At 42.1% G+C, this 16,612-nt stretch overlaps 2 protein-coding genes across 3 annotated transcripts in view; both read right to left on the reverse strand.

Moving 5' to 3' along the window:
• Positions 1-16,612, reverse strand: part of LOC307146748 (oxoeicosanoid receptor 1-like) — a 424,896-nt gene that overhangs the window by 345,859 nt on the left and 62,425 nt on the right. The gene's annotated exons all lie outside the window — the stretch shown is intronic.
• bmpr1ab (bone morphogenetic protein receptor, type IAb) overlaps positions 1-16,612 on the reverse strand; it is a 43,374-nt gene that overhangs the window by 2,516 nt on the left and 24,246 nt on the right. For both annotated transcript variants that reach the window (XM_079850991.1, XM_079850992.1), the window contains 9 exons: positions 3,737-3,908; positions 3,521-3,623; positions 3,338-3,437; positions 2,946-3,042; positions 2,529-2,664; positions 2,156-2,348; positions 1,115-1,412; positions 782-957; positions 522-652 (listed from right to left, as the gene is read on the reverse strand). In XM_079850991.1, the coding sequence (XP_079707117.1) occupies positions 522-652; positions 782-957; positions 1,115-1,412; positions 2,156-2,348; positions 2,529-2,664; positions 2,946-3,042; positions 3,338-3,437; positions 3,521-3,623; positions 3,737-3,908 (1,406 nt within the window). The remainder of the gene's footprint in view (positions 1-521; positions 653-781; positions 958-1,114; positions 1,413-2,155; positions 2,349-2,528; positions 2,665-2,945; positions 3,043-3,337; positions 3,438-3,520; positions 3,624-3,736; positions 3,909-16,612) is intronic.

The following is a 16,612-nucleotide window of genomic DNA, read 5'->3' on the forward strand; positions in this document are numbered from 1 at the left end:
CAAAAATGAAATGGTTACAAAAGATTTCTATTTTAAATAAATGTTTGAACTGTTTGAACTTTCTATTCATCGAAGAACCCTGAAAAAAATGCATCACAGTTTCCACCAAAATATTAAACAGAGCAACTTTTTTCAACATTGACAATAATAAGAAATTTTCCTTGAGCTCCAAATCAGCATATTAGAATGATTTCTGAAGGATCATGTAACACTGAAGACTGGAGTAATGATGCTGAAAATTCAGCTTTGCCAAAGTTATAAATTACGTTTTTAAATATAATATGATAGAAAATAGTTATTTAAATTTTAATACTTAATGTTACTGTACTTTGGATTTAAAAAAATACCTAATTAAACATTAAATAAATAATTGTTGGATATCAGTCTAGCTGAGCATAAGAGACTTCTTTCAAAAACAAAACAAAAAACAACAACATTTAAACGGTAGTGTATGTCAACACAAGATCGATAAAAATTTGTATCTGAGCAGTGTTGAACTGAACTGCGGTGCTTGATCTTACCTCGTCACTGTTCCAGCGATTAGACACCACTGGCCGCATGCCTTTAACACATACCACTTCCCTCATGTCCTCATAGGACGGTTCTGAAGGTACCATGTCCCAGTATGGCAACTGATACTCCTCAACAATACCTGCACATAAAAGAAAATGCCCTTATTAAAACAAATCCATCACTAATGTATAAAGGAGAGACAAACATACTTTAAAAAGTGTGTACACATTATTATAACCTCAAACACTCTAACACATGTAGACCGTACCTCCAGTCACGCATCTGCGGGCCATCTCCCAAACAATGAGACCGTAGCTGTAAATATCAGCCATTATGTACGCTTGGAATTGGTTCTTATTTAGGGTCTCATCCAGGACCTCTGGTGCCATGTACCGCCGTGTTCCCATCCTTGTGCTCAGAGGGACATCCACCTCATTGGTGTCACTAAAATAAAAGCAAACAAGTGTTCAAACTATTGCAAACAACACTGCATACTAGCTGTAAATGAAGTATGCTTCAATGATACTTTTTAGTCATTGCCAGTGTGGCAAGACATTTATTTGCATGCATGTTTGAGTATGTGTTGTTAGAGTGTCTTCACCTGTTGTATTTCACAGCCAGGCCCAGATCAGCAATGCAGCAGGTGCCATTCTTCTTTATGAGGATGTTTTTGCTCTTTAGGTCTCTGTGAGCGATGGCAGGTTTGCCCTGTGTACCGTAGATCTCTGTGTGGAGGTGGCACAGGCCACAGGCTGCAGAGTAGGCCAGCCTCAGCAGAGCCTGTGTGTCCAGGGTGGTGTATTTCAGATAGTCATAGAGAGAGCCGTTCTCATGGTAGTCCGTGATGAGGAAAAGCTGAGTGAATGCACCTGTGCCCTTAATATCTGCAGCTATAAAGCCTGGAGCAAGACCGGAAGAAAGTGTAAATGTAAAGGGTTAGTTCACACAAAAATTAAATTTCTGTCATTTATTATTTACCCTCATGTCGTTCCAAACCCGTAAGACCTTCGTTCATCTTCGAAACACATATTAAAATATTTTTTATGAAATCTGAGAACTCACAAAAAGTATTCTCGTCGCTTAATAATATTAAAGGTTGAACCACTGTAGTCACATGGACTATTTTAACGATGTCTTTCCTACCTTTCTGGGCCTTGAAAGTTGTTATGATGTTGCTGTCTATAGGGGTTTGGGGGGGGTCAGAAAGCTCTCGGATTTCATCAAAAATAATTTAATTTGTGTTCTGAAGATGAACAAAGGTCTTATGGCTTTATAAGACATGAGGGTGAGCAATTAATGACAGAATTTTTATTTTTGGGTGAAATAACCCTTTTAAAAGAGAGGCATACAAAAAACAGCAGCAATCGTACAGACAGAGGCATTATAGAGAAAATATAAAATATGCTAAGTTTTATATCATTGTACAAAACTACAATTTGTGAAAAATATTAATCTACCTTAAACCAGCAAAATGTTTCATCGTCCCTTCATATTAAAATATAAATGCAATATACATGTATTTGACTCTGTACATTAATAATGATTATTCTACTGGTTTTGCAATGGAAGTATCATATCAAATTATTAAAATGCAATGCTCCCTACTATGAGTCCCTACTATGCGTTTTTTGATGGAACCTACCGAGTATATTCTCGTGTCTCATGAGCACAGTTTGGTAAATCTCGGTCTCTCTGAACCAACTGGCCTCTTCACGGGTAAAGAACACTTTCACCGCCACCTTTTCTCCTCTCCAGCGACCGAGCCACACTTCTCCATACCTCCCTTTTCCGATTTGACGTACCATCTGAATTTGTTTAGCGATGGTGCGCTGGACCTGTGAATCGAGAGAATTGGGCAATTCAACTCAAAATATTTAATGGTTCATAACTACAAACATTTATATTGACTCAAGAAATTTCCATGACCTTTCCCATACCTTTTTAAAACTGTGTTAATTTACATAACCGTAAACCCTGACTTTTTTTGAAAAACATGTTCAGAAACAGTGCCTCACCAGCAGGGGGAGCCCTGAACCAGAGCCAGTGCTTGACTGACTAATAAGATCTTTGAGAGACTCTCCTACTGGGATGAAGGCCTCATCCTGCTCCAGATCTCTTTGGTACCGCCTCCGTCCCGTCTGTAGCTTATACCTGATCAAACAGCCACACAGAGTATATCATCACCTTCAACGCAATGTTACATCACAGAAGCTGTTTCACAAAGGGATCAGTAACTTATTACTAAGAGCAACAGTATATATATATCCATGCATTAAGATCAAGCACAAGATGTGTCTTAAACAGATGATCAATCTTAAACAGGTGTGTCTGTGCCAGTGTTATCAGTATGCTGGTCAATAATTAACAGACTGTAGTGCATCTTTCATTCATTTCAGCTGGATAAACATGTCGTTATGAAATTAAAGTCTCACCTGTAGTAACACACCACAGTTATGGCCACCAAAGTGAAGCAACACACTGTCACGGAGATCAGAAAGGCCAGCAAGTGGGCGTTCCATAACTGAGGCTCTGGATTACAATGAGATCACAGACAACAGTTTTCATCACTGATAATAAGAAATGTTTCTTTAACACCAAATCAGCATATTACAATCATTTCTGAAGGACACTGAAGACTTGAGTAATGGCTGCTGAAAATTCAGCTTGGCCATCTCAGGAATTGCATTTTAAAACATTAAAATGGAAAACGGTTATTTAAAATTGTAATATTACAATATTGCTGTTTTTACTGTATTTTTGAATGGAAGTGGATATACACACATATATTTATTATTTTTAGGTTCTTAAGGGACGTTCCACTTACTTCCTGGAATAGGAGGTGGAAGTGTGGGCTGAAGGTCTCTATTACAGAAATCTGTGGAACAGCACTCAATGGTCCGTCTGGGTTGAGCATTAGGAGAGTCCTGGACAACAATAACCACATTCAGTCATTCATAATGCCTCAGCACTTAAACATCTATTCTTCACTCTCCCATTTATGTATTACCTTGCACTGGAAGTGGGAGCCCTCGTACTTCATGCAGCCGGAGGTGAGGATAGCCTCGCCGTGCTCATCCTCCTCTACGATAGCAAAACACTGGCCGTTCGTCCTGTGTAAACACACAAAGACCATTTAATCACAGTGTTTGTGATTTAGATGAGCAGTTAGAGGAAGTTGAAAGTGGCTGTTGTGAGCAGTAGGTAAAGCACATGGTGTACTCACTCGCAGGTGTTGTTAGTGGCATCTTCGGGGCAGTGGATCGAGCAATAGCAGCTAAGGAAGCGGGCAGCATCCTCGGGGGCCACGGTGGACCCGTCCCCAGTCTGGGGTCTCTTTGGATCCGATCCGGGCTTGACCCCAGTGCCGTGAAGCATGTAATCTGGGTTCTGCCCACCTAGAAGAGTTGAAATAGGGGAAGTCAGATTTTAGACAACCTAGAATGTGACTGTCTCTAATAGCTTCATCATTATAGCTCAATATTTACACAAACATTGAGTCACATCATATTAATGTCACTATGAAATCAAAATAGACAATCCTTTTTTAAAGGAATATTGCAGTATTTATAATAAATTATTTATTCGTGCACATCATTATTTTTTTTAAATGGGTCAGGACATGAGACATCAATTTGGCCTTGATCTTTTGATATACAAGAGGTCTTTGTACCATTAAAGGGGTGATGAACTGAGAAATCAAATTTTCCTTGAGCTTTTGACATATAAGAGATCATCATACTATAATAATATCCTGTAAGTTTCAGAACTGAAAACTACCTTGTTAGTCCAATAAAAGCTTTTGTAGACATCAGGCTCAGCAAACGACTCGTTTTTCAAAGTGGGGAACTATGACGTCAAAGAGGATAAAACACCGCCTCCACAAAAGAAGATCAACGCCTACTTCAACACGGCCTGTTTAGCCCCGCCCACCGATTCGCCCAAACATGCTAAATAACATAGGACGACATGATGATTGCTAAACCGGATCGAGCTACTTCCAAGCAATAAACATGCTGTTTACTAAATATTGTGCGTGCCTGTTTGTGGAAGAAGACAGTCTGCATTAAGCTTCCTTAGGATTCCAGCATGGTTAAACTTTATTAAATCAGTCGATCACAATTTCCCGACACGGATCTGCCAGCAACATGTAAGTAACCATGTGTACTCTAATGCCTGATCTGCGATCAGTGATTTCTGATGTGTAATTATTCAAGTTCAGATATCTTTCTCTTAAAATCGTTCAATACTGTTTATGCATCAGTGACTAAACGATCAACTTCACATAATTTCTCGTAGTATTATGAAAATAATCTTTTTTAAACTGTTATTAAATTAACGTACAGAAAGCGATCAAAGAACGATCCCTTTCCATTCGCCCAAGCTGTCAATCAAACAGCACAGCGCGAGCCGCGAGAGCTTATCTGGACACCTACCAAACTCGTGATGAAATAATGACAGTGTTACACTACACAACGAAGCTCTTACTGTGTATTCACATCGTGTTTGCATTGTGATTTGGTGTAAGCATTTGTGAGAGTGCAAAAATTGCGTTGCAATGATAAGATCTTTATTCACGCGATCAACAGACTGTCTGTCATCCGCTCAGTGCTCATCATGCTGCAACCTTTCATGTGATGGAATAGATTTAAATATAATGCTCTAAACGATACTTTTCACGATTTGTTATCTCGATAGCTGTAATAGTAAAAACGAAGTAAAAGTTTTCGAGAGAGTTCATGTAATACTAGCTATTTCATATGCAAGCATGTCAGCCAATCACAGCAGTGGGCGATTGCACTGCAGTCTCACAGCAGACACGCCCCTTAAAACGGAGCGTTCAAACCTGAGGCTGAAATCAGGCTTGGAAAAATGGCTTTTATTTATAAATTATGACAATTTTTGATGTAAAAATCATACTAACATTATAAGGGCACCCCAGGCAACATTATAAAATAATAAAACAATCCAGTTCATGACCCCTTTAAAGCATCCAGTAAGCTTCAGAGCTTAAAATGTCCTCCACATTATGAACAAAGCATTTATTTAATCAAGCTCCAAAAGTGGCTCGTTTTGATATTGGGGGACTTGTGACATCACACGGGCAAATGCATATGCCTGCCTCAAGGACAAGACATCGATGAATAGTTTAATATCATTGCACCCACTTGCATTCAGTCGATTAACGGCTGAGACACTTGCCTGAATCGTATTCAATCGTTGCGTCAAAAGCAAATAGAACCCATCATAATCACTTTGCAAATAGAACCCATTATAATAATTTTGCCATTATAATCACAGTTTGCAAAGAAACATTTGTTGACCGAAGTAGCAGTCAACTGTATTGGATCCGACAGCAGCTAGTTTGCAAATCAATTGTAAATGATTTTATAATGCTTTGTCTGTAAATGACAGCTTTTCCACATATCCACATATTTTTCTTGTGCAAAAAAAACTTTTTTAACATAAGTGAACCTAAAGGAACACATGAACCCTTTTAAAATTCATGTCCCCTCACAATCTTTTAATCCGAATTATCTTCCCCTGCAGTGACATCTCTTCTCTGATGATGTGTAAGAAAGAAAAAGAAAAAAAGAAAAAGAAAAATTCACAGCCACAAGGACACAAATCCCCTGTTATTCTCTTCGGTCTCTGCTGAATTATACTGCAGGGAATCTAGGGATCTTAGATAAATAGGTGGGAGTGAGGAAAACAGATCACCATAGACTGTGAGTAAAAGAGGGAGATAAGGATTTAAAACGTGGACAAAGAGAGAGAGAAATTGAGATTTCTCTGTGCTGTAACCTGATCCGTCTGAGTGTGTGAGCATTTGTCGCAGACAGACAGGGTGCATATTGCCTCAGGCACAAAGACTCATGTGTTTGGTAAGTATTGCTGTGGGTGCTTCCTCTTAGAGCCCTGCTGCTTGTCCTGCAGGTCTGGGCAGGCCTAAACCCAGTCAAAATAAGCCCACACTAAAACAGGCATGCTGCTGTTTAGTAAAACACCACATTCCACACCTAGGATCTCATTACTAGAGCTGTGCTTCAGACCCATCCCACGTCTTAGACTACTTTAGACTTGCCCTACATCTCTATCTCTGAAAATTCACATAAATATTAGATAAATGGGCAGGAGATACAAATGCAAACAAGTATAAATGGCAAACTCCATCCAGTAGGAAGATCTTACCTGCTATCAGCAGAGTTACACGACAGCAACACCTCCAGCCTTATCAGCTGGGGTGGAGACCACTAAAGTGATATACAGTCTGATAACACAGAAGTGTGGAGCCAGGACGCTTTAAACCCTGAGAGCTGATATCAGCTGGGGGAATGAAGAGGACGTGGCACAATAATATTGGAAGAAGAGAATTAACAAACCGCTTGTTAAACGTCTACAGGAGAATCACGCAATTCAGTGAATCACAATTCATAAATACATTGTTCTTGATCAGATGTTGCTTCAATACATGTCTACATTCATATTCAGTGCAATCAATGAAGAAGGAGATCATGTCAATAATCAGAATCCTAAATCTGTATTTTAAGTGCAGTCACAGCTGCATCTACGTGGAAAGAAGCAATATGGAAATATGGACTATATCTGTGACAGAGAAAGTGAATAAAGGGCAGAACAGAATGGCAGAAGTAGTGGAGTGAATCTCATGAATAAATGTACAGACCATATTACACTCCAAAATCAAACAACACACACACACAAATTTGGATACAAATAAAATTAAGCCTTTTTGGACCTTTGAGACATTTTAATTTCCCACAAAATTTCGCATCACCTTAATTTCTGGTTCTGAATTTGAGTTTTTAGTAACACTTTAAATAATTTATTCATCTTAGTTAATGTTAATTTAAACATTTACTAATAAATTAAGTCAAAAGGACTTAAGCTAATATGAACTAACAATGGACAGTTTTTTTATTTTTATGAAATAACGTTAACAAACATTAAAAATAATCGTATTGCTTATTGTTAATGTCATTTAATGCATTAATGTTAATGAGACCTTATTAAAAAGTGTTACAGATTCTTAAAAAAAATTAAATAAATAAATTCTCATTAGATGCTCAATTACTATTAAAAACAAAACAAACAAAAAAAAAACAGGAAAAACAAAAACCAGAATATAATCTTTTAATTTAAACCACCATAAAACCTGTACATAAATAATCTGCATAATTTAAATATATGAATGTATTATAATACATGAAGTATATTTTATATAATCAATGGTTATTAAAAAATCTTAATGGTCCTAAATGCAGGCTTTATTTCCTTACAGCACTTTGTAATTTCTTTCATTTTGATTGCAGGCTGAAATATGACCTGGGCATGTTTCATCATGAGATTCACCCAGGGACTTGAAATGATCTGAGCGGAAAAACATCATGCTCAAGCCAGGAATGAAAGTGTGCTTGACAATGCAGTGGCTATAATCAGTTTTATTGAGAGGGATCCTGGAACAGATGTGTCAAACACGATAAGATGTTACTCAACACCAAGTCAATTTGTGGAACATTGCTTACAAAAGAACGTGTCATGAAACATTCTGTTGAATGGCCTGAAGGTGAAATGGTGAGAAGTGGGATTAGAAGGGAAAGTGAAAGACCAGATTAAGAACACAAGAGACAGGATTATAGTGTGTAAATATGAGGTTGAAGACCGGGTCGAGTGGCACGAGCTCTGGAGGCTGATCAAACACTCTTGAGTCCGCTCTAGTGTGTCCTTTCTTTCTCTTTTCATGTAATACTTTGTCTCTTGGTGTATGAGTCAGTCCATTCATATGCTGCTTTCCTGCAATAGCCAGCGATATAAATCTTCTGTTTATGTGTCATAGTTCAGTTTTTGCAGATGAGAAATGTTTATTTGAAGCCATGAAGTTGTCCCATGGCCCCCTCCATTTGGGCAAAATGCAAAACGCCCGGCTAAAGCATTTGATGTAATATCTTTGATCACTTCACAGTTTAGTCCAGGCGCCGATGCTGTCACACAGGGCCCAGTGTGATAATGGAGGTGGAAACCGGTAACATAAACATGGTAGAATAGAGACAGGAAAAAGAAAGAAAATATTGCTCTGAAATCCCTGCTCTCAGCGAGAGGCCGGTAAATTGAAGGAATGCGAACGGTGTAGTCAGAAACACAGGCTGCTTTTAAGAGCGACTGTAAAAGGCAGGCTAATCTGTTATGATGTGTTGAACCCTACACGTCCTAACAGCTACAATGCGCAGATAAGCGCGAGCTAAATTCCCGCAACCACAACAGCGGCACACAAACAACCGCAGGGCTCAGGAATGTTATCTGAGCTGAAACACATAAAACAGGTTTTGAGCAAGAAGGTTTACTAAATCAGAGCAGATGGGACTTGTTGCGCTATCTCCTCTGAAGTACCTCTGAGGCACCAAGTGATTCATTGACATTATGAAGCCACTGAATACATTTGCTCTCTTTCCCCCTCTCTGCGTTTTTCCTTGGCTCGGAGAGAAGAATCTACAGAGTATCGCCGTGCTCCTACATGTGTGCTTGATTGTGGCTCGCCGTCACCGTGGAGTCTGAGGTCTGGCAGTACTCAGGCAGTAATGAGTCCTGCTGACCGCATTCTCCCAGCCTGTAGGCAGCTCAGCTCAGACTCATGCGCCAGCCTCTTTAAGAGACACTTCGGCTCCATTTTCCATACAGTTGGCCCAAACATATACACAGGACTCTACAGTTACATGTCTAATCAGTGTAGGTGCTGTGGAGCACGCTCATGAGCCCCAAGCAACAGGTGAAGCCAATCAGAAATCTAACGGTGTAGATGGGTAAAGCAGCTCGTAGTTTATCACAGTGGCCCCAAACACATTTGTACACTTAATGACTCCAACAGACAATGTGATTTCAGCAAGATCATTACTAAATCACATTGTACGACATGGATCTAATAAACTTGGGTATGTCATGTATGTAGACTGTACGACGATGACACCTATTGAATCGTAGGCTACGACACAAGTTAGTATAGAAGAATAAAGCATCATCAGCATGCACTAGTGGTAAACAAACAGAGCAAGATGAATAGCATTTTGGCAATTGTGGTTTTTATGTGTGCTGAAAAAAAGAGGAGGAAGCGAAAGAGGCGAATATGGATGCGGTCATGGCTAGGTAAAAGAGGCAAACTTGGCATGCCAATTTTGCAAATGGATCTTGAGGTAAGTTTTAGCTCCATGTCTTGTTGATCAATACGTCATTTCATGTAGCATTTTAATCTGCTAGTCAGTAAACACTGTGAGATGATTATGCTAAATTATTGCAGGCTATCTTTGCTCGCAAGACCGTGACAGCGGCTGTATTTGAACCTCTCTCACGGTACAATGTAGGACCACCGTTTAGGAGCCACGATCACAGAAGTCACTACAATTGGTCATCTTGTCTGGGAAAACCCTAAAATCATACAATGTGTTCCGGTCACACTTAAAAAGGTCTGAATGCCATTGCATGAAATATTAAACCAAGAGAAAAGCACAAAAAAGATGCTTACACAAACTAACTTTTCTGAGCAAGTTTGTAGTAGTACACCCAAAAAGTAAAATTATGTCATTGTTTGCCAATATCATTCCAAACCTGTATGAATTTCTTCTGTGGAACAGTGGAACACAAAAGAAGATTTTCTTTTTCTGTCCTTACAATGAAAGTCAGTGGGAACCAATGTTGTGACCCCACTGACTTCAATTAAATGGACAGAAACAGCTGAAATATTCTTTAAAATATCTTCTTTTGTGGTGTCAAGGTCATTTTTCATGGACGTTTTCCAGTCAGTTTCCCACGTTCAAAAATGCGTCCTAACAGAATAACAGAATAACTCTGGTGTAGTCCTTCATATTAACTGTTACACAAAACCCAACAACCAGAAAGTGTCTAAGACAATATCTTGACTGAAAAGTGTGCTATACATCTAAACAAGCCACTTGTTTCGATTTCTCTAATGCAATGGCTTTTTTTGTAATATGGTAGTGTCTATATCCTTTTTAGGGCCCACTATATCATGACATTGTGTTGCTTGAAGACTTTGTCTGTGTAGTAAAGGTGGGCTGGTTGCTAGGTAAAATTGGCCGTCGCCATGGAGTGTCGGTAAGGACACGGAGACAGGAACACCAATTAAATGGCTTTATTATACAAGTTTGTGTGGTCTAAACAAAGAAAGGAGAAATATACATAAATTAAGTGAGTTTACAATAAACAAGATCACCTTGACACATTTAAACATCAGCACATAACATTGTAATGTAATATACATACATACTGTGCTTCATTAAACTTGACTGAGCTTAATAAACTAAATAAATTTACATAAACATGGGTAGATATCTCAAATCACACTTCCGGATAATGTAATGTTAATTTAAAAGAAATATGTTGCAATCGCATTAACAGCGCTGCGCTAAACTGGCCTGATTTACATCTCTGAGTTTACACGCGTATGTTTAGAAAAACATTCGTCCGTGCAAGGCCGCAGCCTGCTGCGTATCTCTTCACTTACACATAAAACAATATTCTCAATACCATTGAATAATCTTACGCAGCAATAACAGCAACATACAATATAATTAAACACTTACTTTTCGTCATTGACGCACACAAATTAGGCAGGAATTAGGAGGAAAGTGAACTACGAACCGTCCCTCCATAACAGAGTGGAAAACGAAACTAACAGTTCCTTAGCGCAGCCGCTAGATCAGAGCTGCTTTCCGATTGGCTGTCCGCTTGCATGATCGGTGCATGATCAGTACGTAATCTAATACTCTCTCGCTATACTGCCTTCTGTATGATGTAAATGGATAAATGTGTCCAGCAGGGGTCGCAACTGACCATCCTTTTCTACAGCCGCCCCTACATTTGTTGTGCAAATGTACTTTTCATCTTCCTAGTCTGTTGTAGGGTCATCATCTGGGATGGCAGGCAGTGTAATGAGACGAGCCACTGGTCGATGGTAGAGTTTGTTTTTTACTTCAATCTTTGCTGAACGAACACGACCATCTGATCCAGGGTATGTGGTTATTACTTTGCCAACAGGCCACAGACCTCGAGGGAGTTGGTGGTCTATTATCATCACAACAGTTCCAGGTGTGAGATTGTCAGAGTCACTCATCCATTTTTGGCGTGGTTGCAGAGCGGGCAAGTAATTCTTAATAAAACTTGTCCAAAACTGATCTGCCATTACTTGTGAGTGCCGCCATCTTTTCCGACTAAGAATCTCAGATTCTGGGTAGACAACCTGAGGCAGTGATGCATCAGGCCGCCCCATCAACAGGTAGTTTGGGGTCACCGGATCTGGATCCGCCACATCAGAGGAGACATACCCCAGTGGTTTTGCATTGAGTATGGCCTCAACCTCTACAAGAAGTGTTCTGAGGACTTCCTCTGTCAGAGTTTGGGATCCTACGGTGGTATGTAGGGCACTTTTAACTGAGCGGATTTCACGCTCCCACATACCTCCGAAATGTGGGGCGTTTGGGGGGTTGTAGTTAAACTGGATCTTCTGATTTGCTAACTGGGTTTGGAGATGTGGGCTCATGGCAGTGAAAGCTGTCTGTAACTCTTTATCACCGCCTCGGAAATTGGTGCCCTGATCCGCCAGGATTTCAGCGGGGGTCCCACGTCGAGCGACCATGCGCCGCAGAGCCATTAAAAATGAGTCTGTGTCCATGTTACTCAGCAAATCCAAGTGAACACAGCGGGTAGTCATGCATTTGAATACTATTCCCCACCTCTTTTCATTACTCCTCCCTCGTTTTATCAGGAATGGGCCGAAGCAATCCACCCCTGTAGAATAGAAGGCTGGTTTCATGAGGCGGAGTCTGGCGGGAGGGAGTTCTGCCATCTTTGGAATGTTCGGTTTAGCCCTCCATCTTTGGCATTCAACACAGGTACGCTGATGGCGGCGTATTGCCTCTCTTCCTCGGAGGATCCAGTAATATCTTCTCATTTCTGCGAAGACCCTTTCTGGACCAGGGTGGCAGAGTTTGGTATCGTATTTCTTTATCAGAAGGTGAGTGATAGGGTGCTTTGGGTCTAAGACGATTGGATGCACTGTATTGTAGCTTAAGTGGGTGGCTCGGCGCAGACGTCCTCCCACGTGGATGAGTGCAGTTGTTTCATCCAGCTCCGGTGATAATGTGAGTAAACGGCTGGATGAAGGGATAGGCTTACCAGTTTTGAGAGCATGATACTCTGTGGGGAAACTGTCTAACTGGACTTGTCTCAATAAGCTTCTCTCAGCCTGTTCGTACTCCAGTGCTCTCGGCTCATCAATTTTCCCCGCCGCCCCGTGCATGGACCTGCAAGTAACCTCTAGGAGTTCCTCAAAGGTTGAGAACTGCTTAGGATCTGGCAGTGATAATCCTGGATCAACTGAAGTGAGGCCACAAAATTTTGTAGCACGGAGCTCAGTGGGGTCCTCATTTATACCAATGGCAGGACTTTCTGGCCATGATTCAGGTGGTAGGTAGAGAAATTCTGGCCCCTTACTCCATCTAGTGGGTTGGGATAACTCGAGCAGGGTTTTGCCACGTGTAATGTCATCAGCGACATTGTTTCCTGAATCTACATAGCGCCAGCAGTGACCTTCAGTAAGTTCTTGTATCTCAGATACTCTGGTTCCTACAAAAACTTTAAATCTGCAGGATTCTGATGTCAGCCAGGTGAGTACTGTTGTTGAGTCACTCCACAAGAATGTATTCCTGATCTCTAATGAGAGCTCATTATGGAGTAGCTTGGCTAACTGTGCTCCAGTGAGAGCGGCGCAGAGCTCAAGTCTAGGTACTGATTGTTGCCTTTTCGGAGCTACTCTAGATCTGGCATGGATGAACGCCAACTCAACCTGTCCTTGGTAGTCAGTACGAAGGTATGCTACTGACCCGTAGACTGCCTCAGAGGCATCACAGAATATGTGGAGTTCTCGTTCTGCCTCTGGAACATCTAGTGCAGCTGATACATAACACCGAGGCATGGTGATCAATGGTAGGTGCTCTAGTTCTGTTTCCCATCTTTGCCAGGCCTTAAGCTGTTCAGAAGGGAGAAGGGGGTCGTCCCATTCTCGTTCCTTTACCCATAACTGCCGCACTAGCACTTTAGCCCTGGTGGTGAAGGGGATTATGTAGCCCAGAGGGTCATACTGACTGGCGAGGACTCTGTAGATGTTTCTCATTGTGACTTCATGATAGGAGAGCAAGCGATGACGGTAATGGAGTGTGTCTGGTATGCAATGCCAGCTTAATCCCAGGGTCATTTCTTGTGGATCTGATTGATTTTGAGAAATCCACAACTCTGTGTTCTCTGATCTGGCCTCTTTTGGGAGATGGTTAACCACTGAGGCTTTGTTGCTCGCCCATTGACGGATTTCAAACCCGCCCAACGCCAGCAGGGACCTTAATCCATCGATCAACTCACGGGCCTCAACTGGAGATGCAGTGCTCTGTAAACAGTTGTCGACATAAAAGCACCGTTCAACTGACTGTCGTATCTTATCACCCTGCTGGCTATGAGTGAAAACGTGTCGCTGAACTGCAAATGTCGCACAACAGGGGCTACAGGTTGTGCCAAATGGAAGGACCCGCCACTCGTACACATCTGGTGGGTTTTCAGACTGTAGGTCCCGCCATAAGAACCGCAGAAGGGGTTTATCTTGGGGAAGCAGTCGGACCTGGTGGAACATTCCTTTGATGTCTCCACTGATGGCGACTTGATGTTCTCTGAAGCGAATTAACACTCCAAGAAGAGAGGGGCCCAATGTAGGTCCAGGTAACAGCTGCTTGTTTAGATTTTCCCCCTTGTAGGTGTACGAGCAATTGAATACCACTCTGTGTTTTCCGTTGTGGGTTACAATATGGTGGGGCAAATACCAGGATTCCGTATACAGAGCGGCTTCTTGAGGAGTAATTTTAGTGACATAACCAGCATTCTCCAATTTTTTAATCTCTTCCTGGTACTTGTTAGCTAAAGGCGGGTCTTTGGCTAGTCGGCGTTCGATGTTACGGAGGTGACACATCACTGCTTCCTTCGGAGCTTGTAGCAGAGGCATGGTCTTAACTCTCAGAAGTGGTGTGGCGTATCGGTCAACTCCTTCTACTTTCACCCGCACTGTCTGTGTCTCCAGCATATTCAGCGCTTCTTGGTCTTGTTGTGACCTTACTATCGTCTTTTCACTGCGATAAGGCAGAATATCTAACTGCCATAACCGTTCAACTTGGCGGTACAGCTCTGCAGATGGTGAGCAGTTAGATGTAAACAGACACTGCGAGACTGAGAGTTGATCCTGGAGATGTTTGGAGGGGCCTTGCAAGGTCCAGCCAAGGCGTGTTCTGACTGCGGCGGGACCTCCGGGTGGACCCAGTCGCACTGGTTCAATTGGGGTGATGAGCTCAGTGTGATCTGAACCAATAAGCAGTAGGGGACGAGCTTTGACCAGAGGTGCTATGGGTATACCTCTGAGGTGTCGGTACTTCTCCTGCAGGGTACTCACTGGGTAGGTATATTCTGCCAGTCCGAATTGGTCTGCAGTAAAGGCCCCCTGAATAATGAACCTTTCCCTGGGGTTACTTGGGGTGGATATGCTGAAGGTTACAGAAGTGCCAGGCAATGTCCTGATATCTTGATGCACTGTCCGTAAATTCAGTTGTTCTGGCTTACCCTTCAAACCAAGGTGCTGTGCAGCTGTGGCAAGCAGAATGGTTCGTTCTGAGCCATCATCGAGTACAGCAAAGGTATCCAAAACTTTCTGCTGGTAATGGATGGTAACCTTAACGACTTTCAGGAATACTTTCCCACCGCAGCGAGGTTGGTCTAGATAGAGAGTCTCTGTGGTGGAGTTGTAAAGACTACTGTTTCCATTGGTGACCTCACCCTTCCTTTGGTTGATGTCGTGAAGCACGGAGAGGTGCTTAGCTTGACAAAGGTAGCAAGGCCTCTTTAGGTCACAGTCTTTGGCCATATGGGATCGTGCACATTTCCAGCAGCGTTTATTGTCTTTAATCCAACAAACCATTTGCTCCTTGGTTAATGCTGTAAATGTGGTACACTGGCTGAGGTAATGTTCTGCGCTGCAATATGGGCAGATAACTTTAGACTTGGTAGATACTTTGGGGTGAACCGACTTGGACTTGGTTGTTGGTTCTATGCCCTGCCTTTGCTCTACGCCATGCAGTATGGTGGTTTGTTTGCTCTGTCCCCGAATTGCTGCTCTTTGATCTCGTTTTGTGGCTCTGGTCTCCTCAATTGGATCAAACTCCATACAGTTGGCTTCCAGCTGCAGCCAATCTGCAAACTCAAGGAGGGAGAACTTAGTCTTATCTGGGTTCCTTTTGAGGTGATGCCTCCTGAATTGGGTTTGTTGTGAACGAGGAAGGCGGTTCAAAAGACGTTTCACATTTGACCCGCTGTGCAATTCTTCAATACCATCCCCCTTAAGGGCTTTGAGCATGCCAACTATGGCTTGGACTCTGAGGGAGAAATCATCGAATGCCCGCTCATCACCAGCACGGATAGGTGGTAGGTTCTCCAAAGCTTCTATTTCCCTCAACACAAACTGATAGGGCCGGCCATATCTTCTGTCGAGGGCTTGCAGAGCATTAGTGTATGGCGTAACTGACTCTGCATGTGCTAAACCCAGTCTGTGTGCATTAGGCACCTTCACATGTTTCAAGAGGATGGAGTACCTATAATGCTCTGGTAACTGGGGGGGAAGCAGATTGTCCAAAGCGATTCTGAGTTCTACATACTGGGCTCTGTCCTCCTTAATGAAGTCTGGGAAAGTGGGACCTTCTACTGTTGGAAGCCAGTATGAAGAGAATTGAGGGGTGTAGGACACAGCATCAACCCTAGGCTGGAATGCTGTAGTTGGGTGTGAAGTTTGTGGCATTGGCTCAGTCTCTGAAGCAAACTGACTGTGTGTCGGAAAACCCTCTGGGGGTGGTACTTGGTAGATAGGAGGCTGGGTGGGCTGGCTCTGTATCTGTTCGGGTGGCGGAGGCAACGGTTTCATCCAGGGCTCTGCTCTATCACGCAGTTGGGTTCTGGCTGGATCTGAGTTGGTGCTACGGCATGGCGAAGCATA

This window comes from Squalius cephalus, assembly GCF_949319135.1.
Source record: "Squalius cephalus genome assembly, chromosome: 19".
Classification (NCBI taxonomy): domain Eukaryota; kingdom Metazoa; phylum Chordata; class Actinopteri; order Cypriniformes; family Leuciscidae; genus Squalius; species Squalius cephalus.